This window comes from Fistularia commersonii, chromosome 10 (assembly GCF_037954325.1).
Source record: "Fistularia commersonii isolate RoL2024-O1a breed Wild chromosome 10, RoL_Fcom_v1.0, whole genome shotgun sequence".
Classification (NCBI taxonomy): Eukaryota; Metazoa; Chordata; class Actinopteri; order Syngnathiformes; family Fistulariidae; genus Fistularia; species Fistularia commersonii.
The window spans coordinates 10,873,003-10,900,701 of NC_141293.1; the positions used below are offsets into that span (position 1 = coordinate 10,873,003).

The 27,699-nt window shown below is 40.9% G+C and overlaps 1 protein-coding gene across 3 annotated transcripts in view; it reads right to left on the bottom strand.

The window, feature by feature from the left end:
- Window positions 1–33: 33 nt before the first annotated feature.
- Window positions 34–27,699, bottom strand: part of mtmr11 (myotubularin related protein 11) — a 34,566-nt gene continuing 6,900 nt past the window's right edge. For 2 of the 3 annotated variants that reach the window (XM_086153713.1, XM_086153712.1), the window contains exons 2-17: window positions 24,607–24,676; window positions 16,891–17,027; window positions 16,722–16,791; window positions 16,438–16,577; window positions 15,653–15,737; window positions 12,784–12,931; window positions 12,421–12,508; window positions 12,023–12,111; window positions 10,510–10,637; window positions 8,709–8,787; window positions 8,460–8,530; window positions 6,899–7,071; window positions 6,253–6,423; window positions 5,671–5,889; window positions 4,003–4,323; window positions 34–2,849 (exon numbers count right to left, since the gene is read on the bottom strand). In XM_086153713.1, the coding sequence (XP_086009839.1) occupies window positions 2,409–2,849; window positions 4,003–4,323; window positions 5,671–5,889; window positions 6,253–6,423; window positions 6,899–7,071; window positions 8,460–8,530; window positions 8,709–8,787; window positions 10,510–10,637; window positions 12,023–12,111; window positions 12,421–12,508; window positions 12,784–12,931; window positions 15,653–15,737; window positions 16,438–16,577; window positions 16,722–16,791; window positions 16,891–17,027; window positions 24,607–24,670 (2,424 nt within the window). In that variant the 5' untranslated portion in view covers window positions 24,671–24,676 and the 3' untranslated portion in view covers window positions 34–2,408. Of the gene's footprint in view, window positions 2,850–4,002; window positions 4,742–5,670; window positions 5,890–6,252; window positions 6,424–6,898; window positions 7,072–8,459; window positions 8,531–8,708; window positions 8,788–10,509; window positions 10,638–12,022; window positions 12,112–12,420; window positions 12,509–12,783; window positions 12,932–15,652; window positions 15,738–16,437; window positions 16,578–16,721; window positions 16,792–16,890; window positions 17,028–24,606; window positions 24,677–27,699 lie in introns of those variants that run through there. The other variant, XM_086153714.1, reaches the window with a different exon arrangement.

Consider the following 27,699-nt stretch of genomic DNA (forward strand, 5'->3'; position numbering starts at 1 on the left):
TTTTTTTTTTTTTTAATTGAAATACAAGTTGCAAGTTTATGAACCGATACAATTTATTACTCGGGATCAAAACATGCTGATACAAAAAATATATACATCTAGCAAACTGATGTAAAGTTCGTACCATAATAATAATAATAATAATAATAATAATACAAAAAACATTAAATTATTCAGTTACACAGACCAACGGGTGCAGCATGTGATCTCCCAGGCAACGGGACCGTGATGACCTGGTTTTCCCTTGGAAGACGAGTAAACGCATTGGCATCACACCTGGAACTTTTGGAAATTGCAGCTAATATCAATGTGCCTTAACATCGATGCAATGAATATTTACAAGGGTGGAATTATCAGAGTGGTGGAGTGAAGTACCCCTGGACATCATGAGCTCACCTCCAGGTTCCACGTTCTACAAGTAGAACCGAAATACAGAATGCTGCTGATTGGTTCGTCCGTGGGTCCAAACCCACATCATGGAACACCACTTACTCCGATTTAAAGGTTCTAAATGTTGGCTGCTTATTAATAAATAGGCCGCCAGCTGGGGAGAAAAGTAGCTAATACGGACAGAAACAGGAAGACATCAGTGCCCCTTTGCTTCTAACACTGGTACCTTCTCAGGTATGATAATCAACACAGGAGAATGACATTAAATTCCACCACAAATGATGGGGTTAATACTAGAATTGGTCAAAATCACACTACTCTACATGTTAACATGAAAGAGATTGACCCGGAGCGGTCAAAGAGGTCTGGCATGAGGAGATGGTGAGAGGAGCTCCTGGGGCCGGCCGCCATGAGAAGTCATGACATTCAAAAGGCTTATTTTTGACAGCAGGAGGACAATAACTGCTCGGGTGAGTCACACGTTACACAACACTGACAAAATGAGTGGGTTGCCGGCAGCACGACGGAGACTTCAGGACTTGTCAACAAAACTGCAGGGTAAGGTTTAGGTGAATATCCTGCAAAAACACTGATATTTAATTAATTTGAGATTTTCCCAACATAATGGAAATGACCTCTAAGGTCACAATTTAAACAAACTGGAAATCTTTACTTAAAATATATATTTTAACCCTGTCTGTGTCATATTCTTGGAATTTTTATTTCTCTAATCCAATTTCAAACTATTTTTTTTGCTTTTCTGACAACTTCTTTCAGTTTTGCAGGTCACTATCAGCCTTCATATCCAATCAGGTGAGTTAACTGAGAACTATGTGATGGGTAAATAGAAGATATATTGATAGGTGATTAATGAACAAAAGAGAGCACGGCCAGCAGTAGGATCTGAAGCCCTGGAATCATACTAGCCATGCTGGAATTGAATTATCCTGCAAGTAACACTGAGCTGAATCTAGGGCTCGCGCCTGCAAGTGGGCAGATATGAGATCAGGACCGAAATAACTCTTGTGCCCTAAATTCTGCCCATCACAGCCTGCAGTTAAAAATGTTTTAAAATATGATTTTTTTGCCAAACAGTAACCTACTTTTCTGTTTCATCTGCGCAGCAGTCTTGGTGCAGTGGATGATACTGAAGCTGTGATGTTTGACCAAGAGAAATCCAGATGTGTCTCAGGAAAGCGTTTCCACAGACTAAAATAGTTTCATTTGTAAAGGATAAATGTTTGTGTTCTTTAAGTTCTACATACATTTCGAGTTATTTTATACTGATATTTTGGGTCAATTCAGTAAATCTACTAATCTGCGAACCAAGTGTACTAAAATATTTTGAAAAAGGAGTAAGAAATCAATGTGAAGCAGTCAAAGAAATGCCTTGAGAATGAGCAGTCATTTAACACAAATACTGCCGTGAGGTGGAAGCCACCTCATCTTCCTCGTGCCGATGAAGCACTCGGTTGAACTGCTGCGGCTCTCACATGACTTTTAACACCAAAGCAGAAATCGCTATCGAAACAAGATACCTGTGAATCTCAGCAAGAGTCAGGTTTTCCATTTGGTCCGGCCCCGATGAGTCCACTCTGCTGTTCACATCCTGTCACCCCTGTTAGATAACAAGCTCCTGCAAGCTCAAAATAGAGCCTTTCCTCCTTCAGGGGAGACGCGACATTCGCCCGAAGAAGGGCAACCGTGTTTACAGAATCGGGCTTGTGTGCTTCTCTGGCCTTCTTCAGCCCTAGGCAAGAGTTAAATATCAGGGATGGACGCCGAATACTTCTTGCATTTACAAATATACGAAACTCTTGTCACATTTTCTCTTATGGTACATATTCACAAGGAGTAAGGAGCTCCTGCTGCACCTCACTGAGCTCCACCGAGGTGGAGACAGAGACGTCAGGGTCTCAGTCCATGACACTAGCAAGGTGGTTGGGTTTCATACTGTGAAGGCAGGTGTTGGTTCTAGTACCCGGTGAAGACAGGCTCCCCCAGTGAGGAGGGGCTCCTCAGGAGGTGACGGAGGGCCCATTGCTTTTAGGCAGCTTGGTGTTAGCAGAAGCAGCGGAGTAGTGGCGCTGCTCAGGACGGGGGTCTGTGACTGACGAGTGTCCGAACAGGAAGGTGTGTTTGGTGCCGCCGTCTTTGTTGCTGGGCCTGGAAGGTGGCGCCACGGGGCCTCTGCCAACCTGGCGGATTATGGAGGTAGATGGTTGGGCCGCTCTGGGGATGCCGGCAGCCTGGGGTCTGGACGCCGGGAAGAGGAAGGTGCCGTTGTTGGTGTTCTGGTTCAGGTTTGCGTCCGGCCCCCGTGCCTCTGCCGTCTTGGTGCTGAGAGAGGGGTCTGAGTCGGAGGAGGCTTTTGCCAGCCTGTCTTTGAGCTGCTGCACTTCCCGGGAGAGGCGCTCTACTGGGTGGGGGTGGTTGGCGGAGATGGGGTGGGAGAACGCCTGGGGAGGGAAGAAGCGATAAGGTCTCAAAGTAATCAACTCGTGAAAACACTGGCGGAAATACAGCGATGATGTCACTCTGGTGCTCATGTCACTCATTTTTCAAAACATATCTGGAGTTACTGCGGCAAAGAATTCAAACTCCCAGCAGGAAAGTCCAGCAATTTGATATATTTAACATATTTCTCTGCTCTCCAAAACAGCAGAGTGGGTTATGTAGCTCCGCCCACTCAACCCTTGACTATTCTTGACATCACCATGGGGACGCTGCTGGAAAAGACTGTTGTGCAGACATCACAATGGCTGTTTCCCATCCATATTGGGAGATGTTGAACGTCACCCATTGAGCAGGTCAGACACAATGTGAGAGGGTTCAACACGGGAGACATCGGGCTGAGGCCTGCTGATACATGGAACCTTTTGGAAGAGGTTAACAAAACCCCTCTAGAGGCCCACGTTAGAACCCCAGCCCTCATGCCAACTTACAAATGACCTCTCCAAATTTACAGCACACAATTTACCGGGAGTTTCTGAGGACCAAAGCGAAGACGATTTCTTGTCGCCATAATGGCCGTGACGAAGAACTCACTCAGTTGTGTCAATGAACCAAAACACAAAGTTTTCAAAATGTCCTTGATATTCTTATGTGGTTGTATATTTAGTCAGATTTAGGTCATAAATTTGATTTCAAAGTGAACTTGATTTCCATTCACATCTAAAATGTACCACCATTCTGACATAAGATTTATCTTTTTCTGTCATCGAAGAGAGCTGGTTGGTAGACATCAACTTGCTCAACATAAACATAAAGAAAAGCTGCTTGGAAATACCGTGACAGTAGTGTTTTTGTTTATTTCTTTAATTTGACCAAACTGCATAAACTGAGCCAACATAGGACTGATGATAATCTTCACCCTTGAGCATCAAGCTGCAGATAAGGTATAATTTTCGGTCATTTCAATCCAATTTGACTTAGTGGTGAAATCTGAAGATCCCCATTAAAATTTCAATAATTGATAATTACATATGAGCTTGACATGAAATATTTAAACTGAACTTGTCATTTTATATGAAAATAGATGCATTAACTTAATGATTCAGGAAGTGATCCTACATGTAGACTGTAATCAAAGCGGGGGTATGATATACATACCTGTGCATGTAGCGCCCCCCGGAGGTAACACTCTCTCCACAGTCCCATGCAGGGCCCCATGAGGAGGGGTAGTAAAGGCTCGTAGGGGTCAAGTGGTCCCTGAGTTCCTGAGATGGACAAGAGGCTCTGCGGAGCTTCAGCCAGGGCCCAGGCTTTCAGCTGCCTCTCCAGGCTGGGCATGCACTCAGAAGAAGGTGCCCTCCGGTGGCTCTTTTTATAAACCCCTGAGCTGCTGCTGCTCCGCCACGGAAGTAGGTTAACAGGGCAAGAGAAGACTCCTCGAGAGAGGAGGAAAACTGAGCCGGGGACGGTGTCTGTCAGCTTGCGGCCAGATGAGGGGGTGGGGGGCGGTGGGTGTTCAGAGAAAACATGCTGGTTTAATTATTCGGAAAAGATGCAGAAACAACCAAGATATGTGTGCCATGAAGCATATTGACAATGGTGTATAATTCACCAGTCTGCCAAGATCAGAAAATCCAGGTTCAGCAAAGAGATAAAAACTGAACTCAGCACAGTTTCCCTCACATCGTAATACTGATGAACCCTTAACAGAAACAGTGCTTTTTTTTTCTTCTTCTCCATTGGCCGGCTCAGGGGTCTCCACGGCGAATCTTCTGGCTTCATCTCACCCTCTCATCTCACTAACTTCCCGTCCTCTTTCGCTTTAAATCTCTTTCCTCTATGCATCCTGCCCGGCCGTTCCAACTCATTGTCCTTCTACCTAACAGAGCTTTATCGCCTATTAAAAAATGAAAAGTGAAAAGGTGAAACAACCTTGAACCATCATTAGTGACTACAGAATCATAGTGGGACTGTGACGCTGCAGCATTTCAGTCAGTACAGCCAAGCTTTTACCGAATATTTCACAGAAACCCTAAAGGCGGGAAATATTTTCATCATTAAATGATTTCGGATCTGGATCTGTGTCTGATTCCTGACCGGCATTGCGAAATCTTTTTCAAAGTCTGTGAGAGAACGCACACGTTTTTCATCTAGTTCTCTTTGACATGTTAATTCTAGGAATTTTTTTTTTTCCCTTACCACATTTGATCATTTCAGTCTCAAAATGGCTCACACATATCCGTTGCTGAGAAAACAATAATTTGTGCACTGTTTCTGATTGAGAGCACATCTTGCAGGACATGCAAGACAATAATAACGTCACATTCAGCTGGCGTTTTATATTATCTCATGGATACATGATAACACATTTCAAAATCCTTGCGCGTTGCGCATCTCCTGAATAATCAGCTCTGATTTCCAATACTTGAATATGAAATGTCGTGCAAAAGCCTAGGTAAAATTTTCTTAAGATGAAGTACTATCTTCCGCCTCCTCATTGCAGTTTCTCTCTGAAAACTCAACAGCTATTTGTCAATATAAATTACAGTAGGCAAGAAATCATGCAAAATTAACATGTGCAAAAAAATAGTGACCACCAAAGAATTTCGAAAAATCAATCATTTTCTACCAGATAGCAACATATGTGTGGATGCAGACAGTCAAACAGTGCATCACAAACTGTGGTATTTAAAAAAATCAGAGATACTCCAAGAGGACAGTTCAGTGTAATTTCAGTTCCGTCCCTCTATAAAGACCTAGTTCAACCCAGAGTTCCCTTTTAGGCCACTAGAGGACGTGACATTACAAGAACTGGGCAATACTCACTTTGTGGGTGTCGGGTTTTGTGTTGAGGTTGCCATTGAGCAGCGCCTGCACAGGAGGTATAGGGGTGACGGGCTGGGTAAAGCGAGCCTGCCTCTGCTGGCTGTACTGGAGGGCCCAGTCCCATACCGGAGGGAGAGGGGGGTCTAAAGTGTCTGAGGAGGAATCTGGGTGGAGGCTGTCTCTCCAGCCATTGACAAGGGTGTAGGACTGGCCAAGATTCTGGGCAGAGAAGAAAAAGATTAAAAAATAAAGATGAGGTGTACTTCATTTCTTGACTTGTTTGGGGGGTTGTTTTGGCTGATCTTTAAGCAATAAGTTGATTACCCTGGATTTCCCTGATGATCGGTTCATTTTTAAGAAAACCAATTTACTTACTATTTTTATATTTTCATTATGTAAATTTACATGAGAATAAAGTACTTGTGGAATTAAAAAAATTCCAAAGACAAAAATCACACACAATAGCATCTGTGTTATATTATGTTTCAACATTTTTGAAATACAGGAATATTTCATGGCGTAGTATTGCAGCTCACTGATTATCAGCCTAGATGACTCGGGAATGTTTACAGTACAAAGCACCTGGGAGCGTTTGCATCGCTCTCGCTGGCAGTTGGCCAGGAAGCTGGAGAAGAGGGGCAGGTGGATGCTGTCATGGAGGGCCAGCAGGAAGTCGTCTGTCAGCTGAAAGCGGGATGGGTACTGGGACCACAGCTGCCAAACACAGTCCAGGAACAGCAGAAAGACTGGAGCCTGCAAGCAGCAGGAGAATTTGTAGATAGTCAGCGCATTTTAGCGGGTGGGATATCAGGAGACAAGGGTAATAAAAATGTGAGAGCAAAGGTGAGGAAAAGGAGAAGACAGACAGGAAAGCGCTTTTCCATAATTTTCAGGTATTTTTCCATTTTGAGAACATTTTCCCTTATTTGAAGCTATTTCTTTTCATTAATCAGTAAGGATAAGGATATTTTTAAAAAAATCCTCAAGTAATTCTCTAAAACTTTTAAAGTAGTTTAAAACGAGTGCTTAGATATTTTCTTGTGAATATTTAAATGATACTTACAAATTTCCACAAACATTTTTTCTTATTAAAATATGAACATAAGACATTTGTCTTGTGCCGGCTCAGTATTTTGAGCGTATTTGTGCACCGGGTATTTTTACTTTTAAATCCAGTAAGAGGAAGAGTTGTAGTTAATATATTGCAACTGACAATCCAACATATCACCTCCTCCTTGTCGTTGTCACGGTGATAGTTGATCCGGTTGTAGAAGCGATGACCGGCCATCACCCACTCCTTCTGCACCAGGCTCTGGAAGCCATGCTGTGTCCTGCAGTGGGGGTCACACATCACCTGCACCAGGCTGGACACCACGCAGGACATGTCACGGTCCTCCGCTTCTGCAGCACCACCACACAGAAACATGCTAGGACACACTTCATGACTGCGGATTATATCTGACACATTGCTGGAGGGTAGTGTCTGTCTGGATGTTCTGTCTTGGCTGTTTTCAGCTTTAATAGGCATTTCTTTCCACATTACAAGTTTGGCAAATCAAAATCCTAAGGTGCAATTATTCCTATGAGTTTCCCTAAGGGATGATCTAGAGGCACAAAGTGAGAGACACAAGAGCGTTTTCTTTGGCCGGTGGGAGTAGTGGGTGAGTCAGTTCTGCAGTGGGATATTTACTGCTGATCCAGCGGGCGGTGGATTGACTGCAGCGGTGAGACATAGGAGTACAGCTGAGGTACAATCCTCTCAGGTATTTAAATAAAGTAAGAGAGGGCCTGATCTTACTTAGTCACTTACAGTTGCAGAGGCAGAGGAATTTAAAGCCAAGTTGTTGCGCAGCAAACACTTGTGAAAGTTCAACAGACGAAGAACTGGAGAACAGTTTCTGCAGTCTGATTAATAGCTGCATGTGCACTACTAATCTCAGTACCATGGGGTATTAGGTTAAACATCATGTACAATATATTTCTGTTACCTCATGTAATATGATGCTTTTATACAATGAGCAATATTTCCACTGTCATGTTCAATATTACTCTTCACTTTTCATTATCATTACTATTATCATCATTATCATTATTATTATTATCATTATTATCACCATGTATAATTACATTTAAAATCACATAATACCCATGCATTCATTATCTGTAGCATGTAAGATACTAAACATATCTTACTTCTACTGATATTCTATTAAGCATTGTTTATTTGCAAACTACTCATTAGACACTTATACTACATTAGTATTTATACTTCACTTATTTAATGCTTTATTGCTATCATCTGTATATTGTTACTGCAATTTTAGAGCCATCTGGCATGAGAATGTCCTTTGGGATTAATAATGTTTTATCTTATCTTATGCCTATCTGCCAAGACTTCTGCAGGAGAGCATCAGAGCTCTCTGCATTTGTCTTTCTTATGTCGATAACATCCAGAAGAGTTAAATAAAATCCTAAGCTTAGTTCAAGCAAAAGTATAAGCTCTAATCAATACAGAATATGAGAGTTCCAACAAACTGCTGGTTACAACCTTCATCATCATCATCATCATTATTATAATCACCATCGTCATCACATCTTTCCTCTATTAAAAGATGATGACAATATTTCAGATAAACATTGTTGCAGACAGTGTGCTTTCAATTATTCATATCCTGATGTGTTTTTTTCCAGTGTGAACTGTTTGAACCACAAGGTTTTTCTGACACAGACTCTGTTGTCTGTCTCACAACGTCCATCAGAGCACATTGACCTGTTGTCACATGACTCACCCTGCAGTGCTACAGTCAGGTGACTGCTGCGAAGCAGGCAGGTGACCTCTGAAGCTTTTTTCAAACATGACCTGCAGAAAGAGGGAAAGGTTGAGGACTGCTGTGGGAACATTGTCCCCTCAGCATTAACACCATATGTGTGTGTCAAGAGAAGCTAGACAAAATTAAAGAAATAAGGCTGTGAGAACTGTCTGTTTTGACGATGTCTGGGAGATAAGATAAGGACATTGGATCATCTGATGCCTCTACCTGGTGTAGTCTAGCCAGTGGGTCCCCTCCAGGGTAGACAACCATTTGTCATCGGGCACCATCACAGATGTGGAGATATCTGTGAGACAAAACAGGAAAACAGCTGAACGAGAATGTTTCCTGCCGACGGTCTCGTTCTTTTGTTAGTCAATAAGAAAAGGAGAGCTTGAGACATTTTTACAAATTAGGTACATTAGAGTTAGCAAATGTAGTAAGGGTATTCAAAGTTCTAATTTCACCCAGTGGGCAATTTATCGCAGATATATTGCTTATTTGATGATGTCGCAATTGGAATCATTACAGCGCATGATACTCTTAAATGGTTTTGATAACCTACTGACCTGGACGTCCGTTTAAAAACAGATGGATTACTATTTAATTTTACAGATAGAGCACAGAGGAAATTTTTTTAGCCCTAAATGAAAAATCAGACTGACAGTCATACACTGTCTGACTGACAAAATAAAATTTTGGGCTTCAAACCTATGAATATTTGCAGCTTTCAAAGATGATGAAACTGTGACGTTTTTAAATATTCGCTTACACACACTGATGCATTTAAAGGAGGAGGTTATGGACGGAGTTTTGTAATTAAAACAGACCAACCACACAATCTCATAGAATTAGTCTTGAATACAACATGATTTTTCTTTACATGACAGTGTTGTGAATGCTATTATTCACAGACCCTCAAGCATGAAGAGGATGTTAATTTAGCAGGACCACAGACAAAATACTGAGCTGACAAAGTGTGTGAACTGTGATACTGGGGGACCTTTACTATGTCTGTGTATGCTTGTGTAAGAAGGGTCAGCATTTCTTTCTCGGGCCAGTAGCAGTAGATGACCCAGGTCTTAGTCATCTCTGCTGGAACCTCAAGGGATGATCTATGGAAGCCTCTGTGACAAAAACCTTCCAACAAAGCTTGTTTCTAAATTCTAAAAGCATGCGGGAGAGCACAAACCATCAAAGATCTCATTTTTAAAAACCATTTGCAGAAGGCTCACTTTGAATAACAACACTGTGGGCACAGGCGTTTCATGGCACATTGAAAACCAAATTATACCAGAAAATGTATGTTATTGCCAGTGAATTATTATTATATAGATGTATTTGTTACTGGGAGCAGCACCACCTGATGGTCATATCAACGTGATCTGAACAGCAATTAAAGCAAGAAGGCAAATCATGCAGGTATTTACAGGACTTTAAACAATCAATATTTAATGTTTTTGAAGTAGATCCTTTACATTCTTGACAGTTGTTTAGGGTATTCAGTGTTCTGTAACAATGCCTTCCTATCAATGTTTAGTCTATTTTTAGTTGATTACTGTGTACATTTTCTTCTGAGTTGGGTAAGCTCAAAAGTTAGTAAGAATTAATTTAAGTATATTTCCTGTCCATTTTACGGTAATCTCTTGATTTTGTGACAATTACAGCCTAAACAGGCTGTTCGTATTTAATTTATAATGATCTGATTCCAGATAACAATTTGGAAGATATTTACTTTGTGGTTCCAAGTATCGTAATTCATAATTTAAAAACGTACAAAAATAGATATTGTTTTCCTTTTACATTCTTTCACTAACCCCCAGGGACTGCTTTACTATATACAGATGTTAGAACAATTAGTTTTGACAAAATATGGCTCTGACTCACAATGCATGTTTAGCATTGTAATGTTCCAGACCTTCACTCTGAAGATTGAATCAACACTCCTGCTCTTCATTGTGTTTTTTTGCTTTTGTTTTGTCATGCGCTGTGGATCGGGGTGTGTGTGTGTGTTTGTATGTTCTCCCACCTCCCAGACAGAGGGCACGCAGGCGGCTGTGTGCCAGTTGGATGTCGGCTGGCGAGGGCAGCTCGTCCCCCAGCTCCACCACCACACACTCAGACGACTGGCACCCGAACAGGATCAGCTCCAAGTTCCTGCGAGGCAGCACACTGGGCTGTTAGCACCCTGCTAAACTTGACCAGTATGGCCCCTGAAGTTTTTGCCTTTATATTCGAGTGGTGGAAAAGCTGCAGTTTCGAAAACCTCCCAGAGCACATTCCTATGCTGCCCCCCAAAGATTAAGTACTTACTTACTTAAATCCACAGTGAAGTTTCACTTTCAATAGGAAAAAGAAATAGTTGCTTGACTGTGCTGGACTCATCTTTAACTCCAGCCTCAAACCTCGGTATGCTTTTGCCCATTTTAGCCTGTGGCCTTCTGCTATTTTAGTGCAGGCTCTTTTTGATAGCCGGTTTCGGCTGTTCAGAAAAATATCACAGCTTCATTGCATCTAAACAAACTGATCTCTAACTATAGGGCTAAGGGTGATCCAATGGCAAAATGGAGAGCGTGCCTGATTGGTAACCTTAGCAACGGGTGTGGAGCAAAAAGGAAAATTACCGAGATGTCAAACTGAAATGCTTTGCGAAAATATAAGGAAGTGTTTCTGGAAAAATGACTGTCAACACAAAATAATTTGCAAAGCACTGCTGTGCTACAGAGACGTCGCATTTTCCAGAGGAAAAGGAAAATATTTGTTTGGTACAGCCCAGGAAAAAAAATCCAATTTATTTCTGGTGAGCATTTTCCAAGACAAGAGAATAATACATTCAGACCACAAAAGCAAATGCATATTGCAGATGGCTTGGTCTGGTGGGAAAACAGAAGATGAATGATCACATTAAAGGGTTACAAAACACTTAACAAGACATTCCGTTCATCTCCTCTTTTCTTTGTGTATTCATTTTAGAAAGGGTGGAAATCCCGAAAAATCACGTCATTATTCTTTAACACTTTTCAAGTGCAAACTTTCAACAACTTCTACAGAAGTCCTGACTCATTTCATGTTAGTCAGAACACTATTTTTTCCTATCTGAGCCTGGAGTCACAGCTGGTGGAAGAGTGGAATAATGCACCCTGTTCTAATGCAGTGCATGAAGATGGAAAGCTTGGTGAAAGAGTTTACATAATCATGAGTCAACAACTAATTTCCAGATTCCGTTTTTAGTGCAGTAACAGACATTATCGACTGCTCTTCAATTGAAGTGACATTTCACTGTCAGGCTTTTTGAGCCTCAATGGTAAAATATAGAAATATGACAAGACAGAGCCTGAAAACCTCCAGAAAATGGAGAAGACGGTCTTCCCCGAGAATCTGTGATAAATTATTCCTAATGATCGTTTTATTCAACTTATCTGTCGCAACTGAACTGACAGCTACTTTCTTGTAGAAATTGGTTTTCTGACACTTGCAAAGCTAAACTGCCCACACACAGGAAATGCACAGACACTCACACACACCTAGATGCACACACAAACCTGATGTCGTCTTTCTCATGGTAGATGTTGTTCTGGAAGCTGGCCATCCGCAGCAGATCGCTGCCTCGCGGATGCCTCCAACACCACCGCTGGAAGACAGAGCAAAAGCTTCATTTGACAGTTCTGTTATGAATTTTTGCGAGGCTATCGCTTGATAGGTTGACAGGCAACCAATCAATAGGTCTTGGAACATGTAATGTATAAACAGGCAAGGGGATGGATATTGAATTTAAGAGGTAAAAATTTTTACTATGGGGTAAAAATGAATAAATCAGATGAATAATCAACCAGATGGTTGAAATTAGATATCCTGACCTACAAACTGATTGAATCCTTCTAACACAGACTGTTACTATCTAAGGTTTCCCAGGTAACATTTCAGAACGAGCAGCACTCACAGGGATGCGTCCTTCATTAAAATGGGCGAAGCTTTTCTTCAGCTCGGTGTCCAGAACCTTCTGTGGAACCACGATGAACCTCGGCAGACTGAGATGAAACAAACAAATCTCTTTTTTAATTGAGAGAACATAAAGAGAGGAGCCGTTCAGCCATGACAGATGGATTTAATTTCTTTTATTACTCGAAGCCTCCTGAGAAACATTCGAGCCTGCGAGTTTGTCATCGCAGTGGTTTATTCATGCTTCAGCTTGATAATTTCCCACATTCAAGAGTTGCTGACTGATATGTTCAATACAGATTGAAAAAATGAGCTGGTGGCAGATATCAGATATTCTACATATTCCTATATTTGTTGTATGTACCTAGTGGACATCTCAAAGCGGTCATTGACAGAGCTGACCCTCCAGGTGTTGGCTCCACACCTCTCCAGCTCCTGCTCCCAGTCCGAGGTCGACTCGAACCAGTTCATGTGGGCGTCTCTGCGCCGGTTGCTTAGAAACTGCTTCATCTCTGGAAGAGGAACACGATTGAGGACTTTTCAGTCATGCTTTCTTACTTAAAATGTGTTTGATCTGATCCAAAGCTGGAATGCTTGTGGAACAGAAACAAAGCAATCACTAAATCTTTGAGAATTCAAATGGGACAGAGAAGAGTTGGTTCTGAGGTTGGGTCCTTGATGGTTATGTCATTCTGAATTTAAGGTCATTTTAAGTGACTTGATCACGGCTTTATATCAAATCCTGATTAGAAAAATAGCATTAAAGGCTGATTTTTTTTAACCATAAAATTATCAATTTTTGGGAAGCAAAATTATAAATTACAATTTTTATAAATTTTTTGGAAAAGCCATCATTCAATATTACACACAGAGAATAGAGATTTTGCAGCCTGAGCTCATGCCGCCTTTCCCGGCAAACTAAGGAGGGAAGAAATGTGAATAATTATGCCGATCACCAGGTCTACCCAATAGAGCAGTTTCAACAAACTGGATCATGATGAAGCAGACGTAATTAATTTTCATACCTAATTTGGTGTCAGGATTTGGTGCACCTAATTTTCATTCTGTGACACCGAAACACATCTCAGGAACGTTCCAGTCTCAGTTAACGCTGGAATGTCGTCTTACTGTGGTATCATACAGTATGGCTTTATCAAACATAGTGTTGCAAAATGTTTCCAACTACTGGTAAAAACCTTGGGACAATGATGTGTATTACTTGGATATTAGTCAAAAATTAGTTAAATTACTTTAAAATCACAAAATGTCAAAATACCCTTGGGAAAATGGAAGAAAAATTGTAGGAATTAATCTAGAAAAACTTAGCAACTCAAAATAAGCATGAAATTGTCAAAAACTTGGTGACAGAAAAAGGGGAGGTGGCTAGCATGAACAGGAAAATAACCACAGAGGAAAGGTACAACTCAGATCCAAACATTGCATCTGTTTGGAATCTTTAATTAAATAATGAGATGTGTGAAGAGGTGCCATATTCACTCCTTGTCACAGATAACAACATGCCACAGGCATCTAACAGGTGTCCTCCCCGGCCCCGTAGTCTCAACTGCTTCATATTTATTTTGAAAGCCAGAGTGGTTTAATGATGGTGCAGTTCATTGGGCAAAGCAGAGCGCCGCATTCTGACCACACACCGGACACCCCTGACCCCTGACTAGGGGTGAGCTGTAGGTTTTCTGATGGTGTAGTTCAGATGGGGGGCTTTGCATAATTTATCCAACAGCTGACAGTTACTGACAGCCTGGTTAGGCTGGTGTAGCTAAACATTTGAAATTGTATTGTACAGGCAGGCTCAGAGCCCCCTATATGATCCTGCTTGATAGTTCTGGGCTTGAATAATATGACAATGCAGTCATTTGATACTCTGCAAAGAGAGCTTTACATTTCTGTTGAACCTCAATGAGCCCCTTTATCACCACCAAGGGATTTCTAAGCATCTAGGCCAGGAGTTTATTTCCAATTTTTTTTTTCAATCAGAACAGTAAGCTTGGATGCATTTTTCTCGCTACATCTTTTTTTTCCTTTTTAATTCTCCTTTAGCAAAGCAAAAAAAAAACAACCAAACAAACAGATGAGGCAGAAGATAAATGATGAAAGAGGAACATGGCTCGTATTTGGTGTAAGGAGCCAAACTGTGTGGAAATCAAAGTGGGAATAGCCAATGATGGAGGCTTCAAAGAGAACATTCCTAAATCTTTAAACAGTGAGTACAGCTGATGACTAACAGATTCAGACTCATTTTTGCACGTGACGTTCATTGGCCTGCGATTGTGTTGGATGTTCATCCAAGGTGGTTCATCCAATGCAGTCAATCAGTCAACTAAGAACATACAGCCAATTACATAAGAAAATAAGCTAAAAAAAATTATGAAAGTCATTTGTTTGTCTGTTTTGTTTGTTTCTTGTAAATCATTCCAGTGTATTCTTCCAAACAATAGCAAAATAACTGCTTCACCGGCTGTCATTTTGCTATTAATATAAGTAAATTCACCAGAAAACAGTTATAATTGCATTTGTTTATCACTATATTGCTATTTTTTCAGCAATTAATTCCTTATTTAGATCGTTGATGGTCTTGTTTCATAAAAAGACTAATAACAATCTTCTAGAAAATGGTTTGAAATTTGTGAGAAATGATTTCCAAACTTGCAAGAAGACACAAGGAGATTGCTAAAAAAATGGAATGCATGATATTATTAATACTGAAAAGATTGAGATTGAGCACATTAAAAGGTCAGATCAGTGGAAGAATCGAATGATGCCAGAGACACATTTTTCTTGCACTGCACATCGGAAATGTTATTCCTCATGAACAGTCAATATCACCGACAGAAAGCTGGTTTAGGGATATAACAATTTGTGTTTTTCCAGCCGTTCCTTACGTAGCCAATCCAAGCAGGTCCACTTTGGACCAGGGGAACAGATGAATACCTTGGATTCATGCTTGGATTTATGGACCAGTAATGGAATTCTAAAGCTGATTCAGAGCCCAAATAGTTTTGTATATGCTTTTTATAACTCTTTACCACCTGCTGTTTACGGGACATAAATCAGAATCATGAGAAAATACAGTACGTGGAAATAGATTCGGAAATACTACCTACTATAAAAGTCCTTTAAATTAAAACACAACTTCTACTGTTTATTTTCTGGACCCTCAAATGCAGGACTATGAGTGCTGTTGTCAGTGGTGGTGCTACGATGCTGCTACTCACCTACACTACCAAGGGCAGCATTCTGGAAAGACAAGACTGAGCCTGGTTTGAGAGGCTGGTAAGTCTTGGCGATCATGTAGGTTATCTGAGGAGAGAAACCACAAGGAGCCCATCAACCAGACAAAGGTCAGCAGCCTGTCATTGACAGATCAATGATCCATCACACGGATCAGCTTCTCTGACAGGACTGATGGACGGCTCCACGGTAACCAGAGCCCTGAACCGGAGCGCTACCACCCCCCACACACACGTACACATACAAACAAACACTACTATATCGTAATATTCACTGAGAGTTCAGTCAGCAGTCACCATGCAGCTAAAAAAAGTGACAAGAGAAACAGGTGGATTTATGACAAACTGAAAAGAAAATCAACATTGAAAACATTTTAGTAATTGGTGTCTTACTTGCTAATTTGAGACACATTTAGCAATCAGTACAACATTCACTCCCCCAAATATTCAGATGAAAAGTGCTTAAAAAGGCAATTACAATGACGTGAAATTGTGCAATTATGGGTCTAAATGTGATTAGAAATTCCTTGCTTAAAATGTCAGGCGATGTGTCTGATTTTTTTTCATAGGCGTACGGTAGGCCAATCAATGAAGACATGGGTATTTGACACAATTTCAAATTCCAAGCAGATGTCTTTATATTCCTCTCAAGGCTGAAGAAAACCCTCAGAATATCTGGACATTGATTTTACCCATTGTTCACATTCCTGTCTTCCATTTGAGCCCAGTGGGGAGTAAATGAAAGGTCAAATCAGGAGCTGGACACACACCTCCAGGACCTGTGCGTCAGGAGTGAGGCGGTCGAACAGGAAGCAGATGACCCGCAGGTCCCTGCAGTAAAGTACCAGCTCCTCGGGTGTGAACTTTAGCGAGGAGTTCGGAGTCACCAGCTTTGTTCTGTTCGGACCCACTGAAAAAAATGTGAGGGAAGGACAAGGCTTATTGATGAAAGTTCAAATCCAAAAAAGTAAGAACATTCAGCTTTGATAAATTATTGCAAGCCATGGCTGGATTCTGCCACTGGGTTGAACTCAGTTGAATCGATGATTCTTACCTACAACTACCTTCTCTATGGAAGCCAAGGCCACATCATGATCTCCTAGAAGCACCGGGTCTGCGTTGTCCTGCATCATCCCAGAGGTGTGAAGAGATAAGTGTGCATTCATTCTAAATAGGCAGTGTTCTTTGAGTGATATTAATCAGAATGGTTTTGGAGGACTCACATCAGGTTTGGGACTGTCCTGGGGCACGAAGGCCACTCTGAAGTGGGTGCAGAAGAGGGTTCCTGACAGCCAGCCCCGACCTTCCCTGGCGCTCAGCTTCTTCCTCACCATCACGGCTCTCTGCAGCACACACTCCCCTGTTCACCGCCAACACATGTGGAAATCTGGTTTCATGTTCACGCATCTAATCTCAGGAGAGGAGTTTTCACTATCCCGTTATTGCAAGCGCTAATCTGTTAAAATAGAACGTGAGAGTGATTGTTTATAGTTAGGCTTCTGGCGAGCGGAGAAAACAGGAAGTACATAGGCGGGGAACATCAGTCTGAGAGTTCAGGATCGGGCTGCTGGGAATGCAAAAAACACCCATCAACAAAAGGGTATGTCCTCCTGTGTAGCTTATTGTTACAAGACCTCAGGCAGGGTCTAAAGGGCAGGAAGACAAACAGGGAGCACATCTTGATAGCACAGTTACATTAGTCAACACGATCAAATCTGGCTATTCACTTCTGCAGAAAGAAATTCAAAGAAATTTTAATATTAATATCAAAATATCAAGCACTCTCATTAATGTTTGGCTTGAAGTAGAAATCAGGGGTAAAGGAAACTAAACCTAGATCTGCAAAATGACTGTCATATCTAGCTAACTGAAATGATGTACAGTAGAGTTTAAAATTATATAGCATAGAGTTCCAAGGATAACTGCTTGTTTACCTGAAGTGCTTTCCCATCATTTGAATTTAGAATTGGTACAAAGTTACTAAATTGGCAAAAATAATTAAAAAAAAACTGCAAAAAGCAAAATAAGGCTTGATGATATTCTGTGCACCGCAGCGTTGGCTGAAAAGCTGCAGTGAGTCTAAAGAAGAGTGCATTCACCTTGAAGGCCACTGAAGCTGAAGGTTCCAGTTGCGTGGGAGTTTTATGAAATGACAACAAAGTGAGTGCAAGTATTGCTGTTATTTATATCATGTATATGTCCTGATTTATGCCACTGATATAATTGAGTCTCATGGATTTGTCTTTATTTAAAATGATGAGGGGGGGAAAAAAAAAAAATCAAAAATTCCAGGACAAAGCTCTCGAAACAAGCTGCTTTTAAATCTGACCAAGAAAACCGCTTGCACAAAAACACAGATGTGCATAAACACTGTCATGGAAAGAATTCACTAAAAACACACACACACACGCACGCGCGCACACACAAACACGCACGCACGCACGCACGCACGCACGCACACACAGTGGTCGGACAGCACTTTATGCGTCTGCTGGAGGGACTGATCACCTTTGTCAGTCAGACTTTGAGTTGCCATGGCAATAGAGTCCAGGGCACATTGCTTCTTTTTTTTCCCGGCGATAGTGGTTTTGGCAGAGCAGATGTTTTCATTTTCACTCTTAAAACTTTGAAGATGATGAACGTCTGCCGGTTCGTAAAAAATATTCCAGGGGAACGGAGAATTCCTAACTACGCGTGGTGGAGGATGGCTAGGCTGTGGAATGACAGGCTTTGCCCTTTTAATGAGTATTGTGGAGGGTAAAGAAGTGCAAACATTCATCTCTTCACATTAAAAACGAGAGAAAGAGATGTGCTTCTGATCTAAAAAGCACAATTGTCGGTTAGACAGGAGTTTCAGTTTTTCATCTTCCCTATACCCTGAAAGCTCAGCCCTGAACCCCCCCCAACTCAATTTGTCAATAAAATGATCAATTACTGGATGCCTGTGTGTAAGGGTGCAACATGTTGATTGCTGCCCGTGTGATGAGAGGACAGCACGCTGCTCTTCAAGCAGGCTCCTGATGTCTCTCCCGGGTACAGCAAAGATGAAAACATTGCTGCAGCCAGCAGTTTGAGAGCAGAAGGGAAAGGACATGGACAATAGGGACAGCAGAAGGCCATCTGGGCTTATTTGGACACTTACATAAAAAAAGAGAAACGACTGGGCAATATATTCGTTGATGAAGAATTTTGAAGAGGATTTCTTTTAAAACTGGAAATTGTAAAAATAATGAATCGCGACAAGTCCTGGATTTTGACCATTCTTTGCTTGTATGGCCAATTTGTTTGCTAATTGGAAATTAGCTTTCACATTAATTCTCCCATTTAAATGTTTCAAAGATTTACAGGCATTCAGTAACCTTAAAAAGTAAGAAATCCATCCACTAAAAATTAAAAAAATGCAAGAATCATCAGAGAATTGGGTGCAAATTTGTGTGAAACATCAAAAAAGTTAAAATTTAACTGAAAAAATCTGCCTGGATTTACATAAATATTGCTATGAAATAATTGAAAATTACATGATTGGTAAGCAGTTGGCTAAATTACTCAATAATTAATTTTTAAATATATTTTGAAAACCCTCGATTTGTTATACTAGATTTTATACTTGAACATCATTTTATAAATACTTAATAAAAGTGAATATATTTCTGTGACTAATACATAACTTTCTATACCGCAACACATGTCAGGATCTGAATCAATATTGAAAACTGAGTTTCTGAGGAGTGTAATCTTGTTTTGTTTTCAGCCCTTAAAGATTCATAGCTGCTAAAGTATTGGTGTTCATGCATCGTTTGAATCTCATGATGAGCAGAGACATCCCTGACCCAGTTACAACCTTTCACATTAAAGTAAGAAAGAATGCTTTCTGACAGCACTTTGCACAGTGGGGAGAAATACATCACTGGACTGTGCCTCGAGACGGAACACTGCAGAACGTTTTTATTACACGCATACTCAGCATTTGCTGGAATTTCTGGGGTATTTGAAGGAAAAGACTGCAGATGTAGCAAAAATGCAGAACCTGACTGTGAGACAGCCCCGCCCCCCACGCCCCTCACCCTGACCAAAAGCATACAAACCATTCACCAAAGGAAAATAACTTATAGTCTCATCCTGACAAGGTGGTTGCCTGATGTGTTCAAATGAACTATCACTATTTAGATATTAAGAGGCAGTAAAGGCCCTGCATATCTGATTTGTTTCCAGGGCTAAAACTATAGCTTTTTCATCACTTCGACATTTACTTTTGAGTTTCCCCCTTTAGGTTTCAGCTGCTTCTGTGGATGTTTGAAAGCCTAATTTAGATTCGAGGGAAAAGGAGACCCGCAGGATCACCCAGAGAAAATACAGCTGAAAGAGATCCGAACCACATGCTCGAGGCCCCTCCTGTTTTCACGCACATTTGTTTTTCATTTTCAGCTATGATCTATGTAGAATCAAGGACTCCATCCTGCTGGGAGGACATGACGAGTGGGCCGTGTTGGGTTTAATCTATGGGTACGGATGTGATATTGGCGCGAATGATGACAACAACAACTTATCGAACCCAAAAGGCTCAGGAGCTTTTCATATGGCTGAGAAACTCAAACCACTGTCAGATGCAAAATCCATCAGGAGCAGCTACTTTTATCCAACTTTATCCAAGATTTACTGAGGGGCTCTGCAGTATCTAGGTCACGCAATCATTACTCTCCACTAAATTAACATTTATTACATTTCAGCAGTGAAAAAAATAACTTTAGTCTTGGGGCCTGGGATTCTAAACAAAAAGACTACCACAAAATTCAGACTATTTTTCAATGTCAGTGTCTATCCCAATCTGGCGATGAATAAAGAAAAATTATAGAATAAAATCATTTCAGATTCACAACACAAATAAATGATATGTCTGCATCTTGGGTTTCTAATGTTTCAGCATTATTCCTGATAATTTTCATGTATCTGGAAAACAATTTGCTGCTGATTCTTAAGGTATCTCGTGTCCTTTTTGTAATTTATTTTCAGCAGCATCTCGATGATTGATATTTGGACATTTCCTATCTATTTTCAGTAATAATTCAAATTTGCAATTCATCATCACAGTTGGAAGGTATACTGTATATTTATGAATTTCAATGTTGTATTCACTGTAAAATATCAACTTGATTACATTAACTGAAAGAGAAATCTCAATATATACAAATGCATCTGGTTTGGGCCCATGAATCAGCCAGATGGTGGACAGCTAATCCTATGGTAACAATAGACTGAGGGGGAAAAAATGTGAAAGAGGGTCCAGGGGGTCCTGGCCTTTTTGTGTACGGCCAGTTTGTGCGCTCCCCCACTCACAGTTCTGAAAAGGGACATGATCCACCTATGGCTGTCTGAGGCCCCTCCGTGCAGCCCAGCTCGATTTCCTAGGTCCTGTGTCCTGCTGTCACATGAGAAGACCGAGAATGCTGATCAAAGGCCGGTAAACTGTGGGACAGCATTTTAGCAACTTTTAAAAACAAAAATCATCAGCTGCTCATCTGAGCTCAATGGATGATATGAAAAACACCAATGCCTCCCAGAGGTGTCAGAGCAGCATGTCCATGCTCTAATTGATAACACAACAAAAAGACAACAAAACAACTCAGGCTTGACCAATGAAGTGCATGTTGGGGTGTTTGAGGGACAGAAAGGGAAAGAGGGTGACAGTCAAACAACCGCAACACGACACCTTTCCATTGATGCTGACACACTGACTTGCAGTTCCTTTGTACCTGAAAGTGAACTTGTTCTCACAAATTGTCTCGCCACTTGCTCCGAATAGCCAAAGAATACAAGTCCCTGTCCATAATCTGAAATCTCTGAAAACTATAAAATGCCCCAAAACAAGGGAGGACTTTGTTTTGACTGGAGCAAGGATCAGTGTTTTGATTGAACAGACATGCCGGGGCAAGTGGGAAAATATAAATTCAGGAGCAATCTCAGATTTCAATGTTAAGAAAATAAATCACTCTTATTTTTCCTATGAGTCTAATACGAACGTCTCTTAAAGGTGATGCAAGCTGTTGTTCTATTATCTGGATAAGTTTCACAATGTACAGAGAGGCACTTCTCATTTCTTGTCAAGAGTATTAAAGGGAATTCAAAACAAATTGCTGAAATGTGCAGCTTGGTTCCTGATACCGTCAAAATAACAACGCAAAAACGCATTCATGCACAGTGAATGTCGACATGTCAAATTTGTTGAAAAAAAAAAAGGAAGGAAGTAGGGCCAATAAATCATGAAAGTAAACATATTTAGAGTTTGAAGCTGAAGCTGTCCAAGAAACAAGTATAACTTGTAACATCCTGATACTGTCACTGGCAAGGAGACATCCTGGCCGATTCATCAGCGGGACTTGATAGGCTTCATTTTAATATCTCAACCTAAAACTCTTGTTTATATCATCTTAACATGATAGAAAATAGTGGAGATATTTAAAAATTGTGAATCTTCTTCTGCTCTGTTGTTGCTGGTAAGCGTCGAGCTGGATGCAGACTCTGAACAAAAAGACAATTTTTTCATCCCCCCAGGTCCTGCTTTTCTGGGATAATTGATCTATAGCTTCTATATATCTTGATACTACTGATAAGGAGCGCCACCGCCTCTCCAGGTCCTCATGGAGAGCTAGGTTTGATGTGGAGAAAAAGAAAGGCAAATAGAGGAAGAGATTGAAGGGCCAGCAGGGACAAGTAAAAGTAAAGACTGTCAACATTTCACAGAGGAGTGCTTGGAGCTAATAATAGTGTAGGAGCCGTGCGTGTGTGTGTGTGTGTGTGTGTGTGTGTGTGTGTGTGTGTGTGTGTGTGTGTGTGTGTGTGTGTGTGTGTGTGTGTGTGTGTGTGTGTGTGTGTGTGTTGTCACGGACTGGAAGAATCTGGAAAGTATTTGATGAAAACACACTGCTGGAAAACAGATTAGTCCGTTAAACTGAGTGAATGAAAAAAGGCAGGATGTGTGAGTGCTTGCGGGCATGTGTGTGTGATTAAGAGTGAACCTGTGTGTGAATTTAATGATGTCTATGTATAGATTAGGTTGGGAAATAAATGAGACGTACAGTTTCTGCTTTGTTAAAGGAGAAAATTGACAATGTTGTGTTTATGTGCCTGGCCTCTGGGTTAGGCACTGAAATACTGTATTGTGAGGCTGCGTTACTGCAGTGCTGTTTGGTCCTGTGTCAACAACCAAAGTATCACAACAGTGAGGCCATTTGCAGGATTTCTGCATTTCATTTATTTGTACAAACTGTTTAATAACATTGTGTGTGTCTGTGTGTGTACGTGTACTCTTCTCCAGCAGCCATAATAATAACAACTGACTTAAGAGTTCGCCACACCTGCTTATCCTGATGGACCTGCCTGCCTTATTGGAGTCAAGGAAAACGGCATTTCCCAAAGGGGGAAAAATTCACAGACCTACAAAAAAAACACATTGTATTTTTGTCAGAGCAGTTGAACCATTTTAGAACTCTCCCTCTTCATTTTAACTTTTATATCATACTTCTAAAAAAACATCTTTGTATGAATAAAAACAAAGGGATGTTATTCTGTCGTTATGGTGACCTTGAATGTTATCGCAGAGGTTAAAGAGATTGGGATACGTTGTAAACTACAATGGACCAGTGTACCCTGCCGTATATTCTGAGGTCATCTAGAATAAACTGCAGTAGAACACACTGCAGTGTGAAACGAAAAAAAACTTGTCCGGTGGCAGTAGTCCAGAATTGTCATGCAAAAAACAGTGCTAATATGAAGTTAAACATGACTATAAGTATAAACGATCACTAAAGCAATGAATTCATGTTTCTATCATTATTTGGTGTTTCTCACATCATCTACTGAAAACAAAAGGTTGTGCACAACGCTAGTGTTCCTAAGTTAATCAAGTTGATCATCTGATTTTGTTTATCAGCAGTGTGGTCGGCATTGCCTTCTACTGGTGACTGCAGCTGAGCCATGCTATTATGTTGGTGTTGCTGCTAAGTGCATAACTTCTGTGATGTGTCCGGTGTGAAAGGTGGTTGGAGCCTTTGAATTGGCAGGTTTGCCAATAATCAGGATTACACCCAGTTTTAGTAACAATGGTCTTGGAAAAAAACTTCAGTCTGAAGCTAAATGAGGCTATAATCTGTAAAACATGGCGCAATCTGCTCTGGGACTGAGTGCTGAAAGAAGCCATTGAAGTTTGGCATTAAAGATCAGCCTGTCTGAGACCAGACTCTGGGCTGCTGCCACTGCAGGGTGTAACTGAAGATATAAGAGCAGGGACTGACCGAGGAGCCCAGTGCCTCGAAACAATCCTGCGCTGTGTCATTGCTGTTGCGAGCTTTGACCTGCACCAGATCTATCTGTGAGAAAACAACTCTGCTGAATGAAAGGGAAAAGTAATTTTAGGGTTTTATTGGACAGAAATGGAGGATTGGGGGCATGACTCATGCAGTTAAGTTCTCTTCTCGGCTCCATCAGGTTTACAATGTCAAAGCATCACACACATGCACCAAAAAAAGATTATGTGCTACAGAAGCAGAAAACTGGTTGTTTTTTATGTGAATTCTCTCAACTAACCATAAACATCTAAGTGTTGATGACGCATTGAGCTCTCTCCTCTCAAAGGACCTGCTTTGTTCTCGAAACCCTTCACGGCATAAATTGCCTTCCTCCTGATAGGTTAAAAAGATAAATGGGACATCTGACAGTTCCCAAAGATAGCAAAGAGAACATTGAGGGGTCAAGGCACTTTGTTTCAGCTGGCGTCAGACCAGTGGTCGATTGACTTCAATTTGCTGCGCCTACCCCTCACTGCAGTTAATGTGAATCTTAAGCAATGCCTAGATGAAAGTTCATGCAAATACAGTAAAAGCACCATGTTTTCCCACACTTGTAAAGAACTTCACTGATAGAAAAAATGAACAGCACAGCTTTACCTGGAAGGCAACGTAGTCCGAACACATCTCGACTCCTGCTGTTCCCCCCGCTCTGACTCAGCATCCTCTCCTGTGGAGCAAAGCAGAGCTGAGCTTACATTTTGTAATCCCTGGTTTCAAACATGGTGTCATTTGATAGTGATAGATATGGGAATTCTGCTGTGAAATGAAAAAAAAAAGTTCAATATTTGGGGGAAATACTTCCTGTCATGCAAGATTTGTACCACTGTTTCTATTAGCATTTAAATATCATTTTTTGTATCTCTTTCAGAACAATCTGGAAAAATGATCAGTTGTGGTTTGCTGCCGTTGTTTCTTGGCCAGGCGTAATGGCTTCAAATCATGCCATTTCGAAAAGGAAAGTGACATATAGTTAAATCTTATGAGCAGAATAGAACCAGAGCACAAGTGGATTTATTGTAGCCTGTGTCAGTACTGATATCTGGGACAAAAAAATGAAATGAACAAATCAATACACTGAGTCTTGCCTTATGACAGTTCATTTGAACACACTGTACTGTAGAACGTTAAGTAAAAAACTGTAGTGACTTAACTGGTTGTCATGCCAGTAACATATTCTGTCTAAATATATAAATTATAATATTTCTAACTCGAGTAAATAGAATTTTAATTGTAGGAAAAGCCCAAAGAGCCCAGCCTGTCCTCACTACACTCGGAGTCTTGCGTTACCTGAAGTTTTTTGCCGATATTTCAGTTATGGCTTTAGCTGTCCTCTAAGGCTCGCTCTTCTCAGTGGAACCATTTTCAAAGACAAACACGGTTAACACACAGTGGCCTTTTGATTCTGACTTTCCATGTGGTCGTTTTTTTATTCCTAGCTTTTGCAAAACAGCCATCATCTCTTCTATACTTTGCACTGTTCTGCAAGTACAATCGAGACCGGTGGACACACATACAGTAGTTGCTCACTCGAACACACGGATCCACTTAACTTCACCACCAACCCCCCTTTGAGAAGTCCTCTAACAATTACTGACAAGAAATCACATGATGTGCCAACGCCTGCAAAACAAGAGGTTCATTTGATTGTACAGGTGCTGATCACGCTTTAGAGAAGTTTCAAAAACACAGAAACGAACCCAAGAAAACTGTAAGCTGCAGGACCTCAAAGATTTTTCTCAGCAGTTCAGAATGTTTTGATCCAGAATGAAAGTATTACTCAGTTTCTTTAAGGGTAGTGGCTTTATCATGAAAAAGCTGGCAGGATGTGTGAACAATAACAAAGAATCTACTCAGGCCCAGATGTTATGCTAACAGCTCTTGCTGAGTAGGGAACATTAGCTTAGCAGAAAGCTCCTAAAAACTTGACGGATTGAGCTTAAAAAAAAATTAAAAAATTAAAAATAAAGAGGAATTTTTCTCTTTGAAAACACTGGACAATCGAAAATACTCAAACACAGTTAAAAACAGTTATTTAATATAAAATAATACACATACAAAACTTGTGCATCATATAAAAAATGTCTTCATGCATCGAAATGTTTGGAACATTAATTTTGAATTTGGGCTGGGTGATCATGGAGGCTTATTCACAGAGCGTGAAATATATATGTGTAATTTAACAAGAAATAGGAAAACACTTCCTAAAATCTGCAGGCAGGAAGTAGCCTTCACAACCAATGAAAACTTAGCAAAACGTTAGTGAAATATATGCAAGAATATAGCTGAAAGCAATCAACAAGCATTTACCCAGAAAATCCCTCAAAGGAAAATGAAAAGTACCAGACAGTTGGGAGCTAAGAAAAATAAAATAAAAAAAAAAACTGAAAAAAAAACACTGAGCGTTTACAAGGCTGAGTCTGAGTTTGCCATGGTATTGTTCCTTTTTATTTCCATCTGTCTGTAAAATGCTGGGCTGTCTCGGCCTCTCCATCAGCAACCACAGAGAACCCACAGCTGGATTCCTAACCCTTTCAACGAAACATCAGACCTTGATTTTTTTTTTCCATTACTTGCACCTCAGATCTGTTCTCTGAAGGCCTCATGCTTGGAAGGCGCTGTGTAGATGAGGCCCCTTTCACAATGTAATAAGATGAAATCCAGAAATCAGGAAAATTCCACCTGAACTTTTGAATGTACCTTTAACTTGGTCTGAAAACTAAACAACAAACATTTTCTACAATCAGCTGCTTAAGATTTACATTTGATAATTTTCAAGTCCAAGTCCTCTTCACTTCAATGGGATTCTTGTGCAGATTGGGGTGACATTGATTTCTGTGGTCACTAAAACCTAAAAAGTAACCCACACTCTTGCTGATCCAGATACACATTGTGAAACATTGGTTGTCAAATACGGAGCTGGGGGAGGAGTTGTCTGAATTCACTTTTCCACATTTCTATGGGATTCATCTTTGTGCTTTCAAGGGGATTTTTGTTGCCATGGTTACTCAAAATGTGATCATTTCACCACTTATGGAGATTCACATCTGATACAGACAAACTTACATGGTGTGCCTGCGACATGAGCAGATTTATAGACTGTGTGAATGTGAGAGTTGTGATTTGAGATTCAGAGGAGTGCTGGAAGAAGATAATGGCTAAGCTTAAATCTAAACATAATGTTGACAAAGCAAGAGAGCCTCAAAGTCCCTGAGTCACATATCACACAAAACCACATTTCCAGGCTTTGATTTCAACATTTCATTATGTGGCTTCTGTCCCTCGCGAAGATCACTTTCATTCCCCCACCCTCCCATACTCAGGGAGAGAGGCCAATGCTTTTTGCAGTTTCCATTGCTCATGGCTTCCCCTTGCTACAGTGGCCAGACTGGAGCAGTTACATGTGCTTGTTGCTGGTTCTGGAACATAGTCCTCTTTCGCCAGACAGCGAGATGATCTCAGCAGGACAGATCAACCAACACTGAAGACCCAGTGAGATCCAGCTGCATCCCACAGATCATCATCTCCCCTGTTTTTTAAACCCTCTGAATCATGGAACAGCAGTGATGCAATGAGGGCTTTCTTTCTGGAGTGGGAGGGGGTGTTTTCGTCTGCTGCTGCCCCCTTTTGTGTCAAACAAAAGTAAAACTATGCTGAGAAAGCAGAACGGTCACCAAATATGAATTTCAAAGT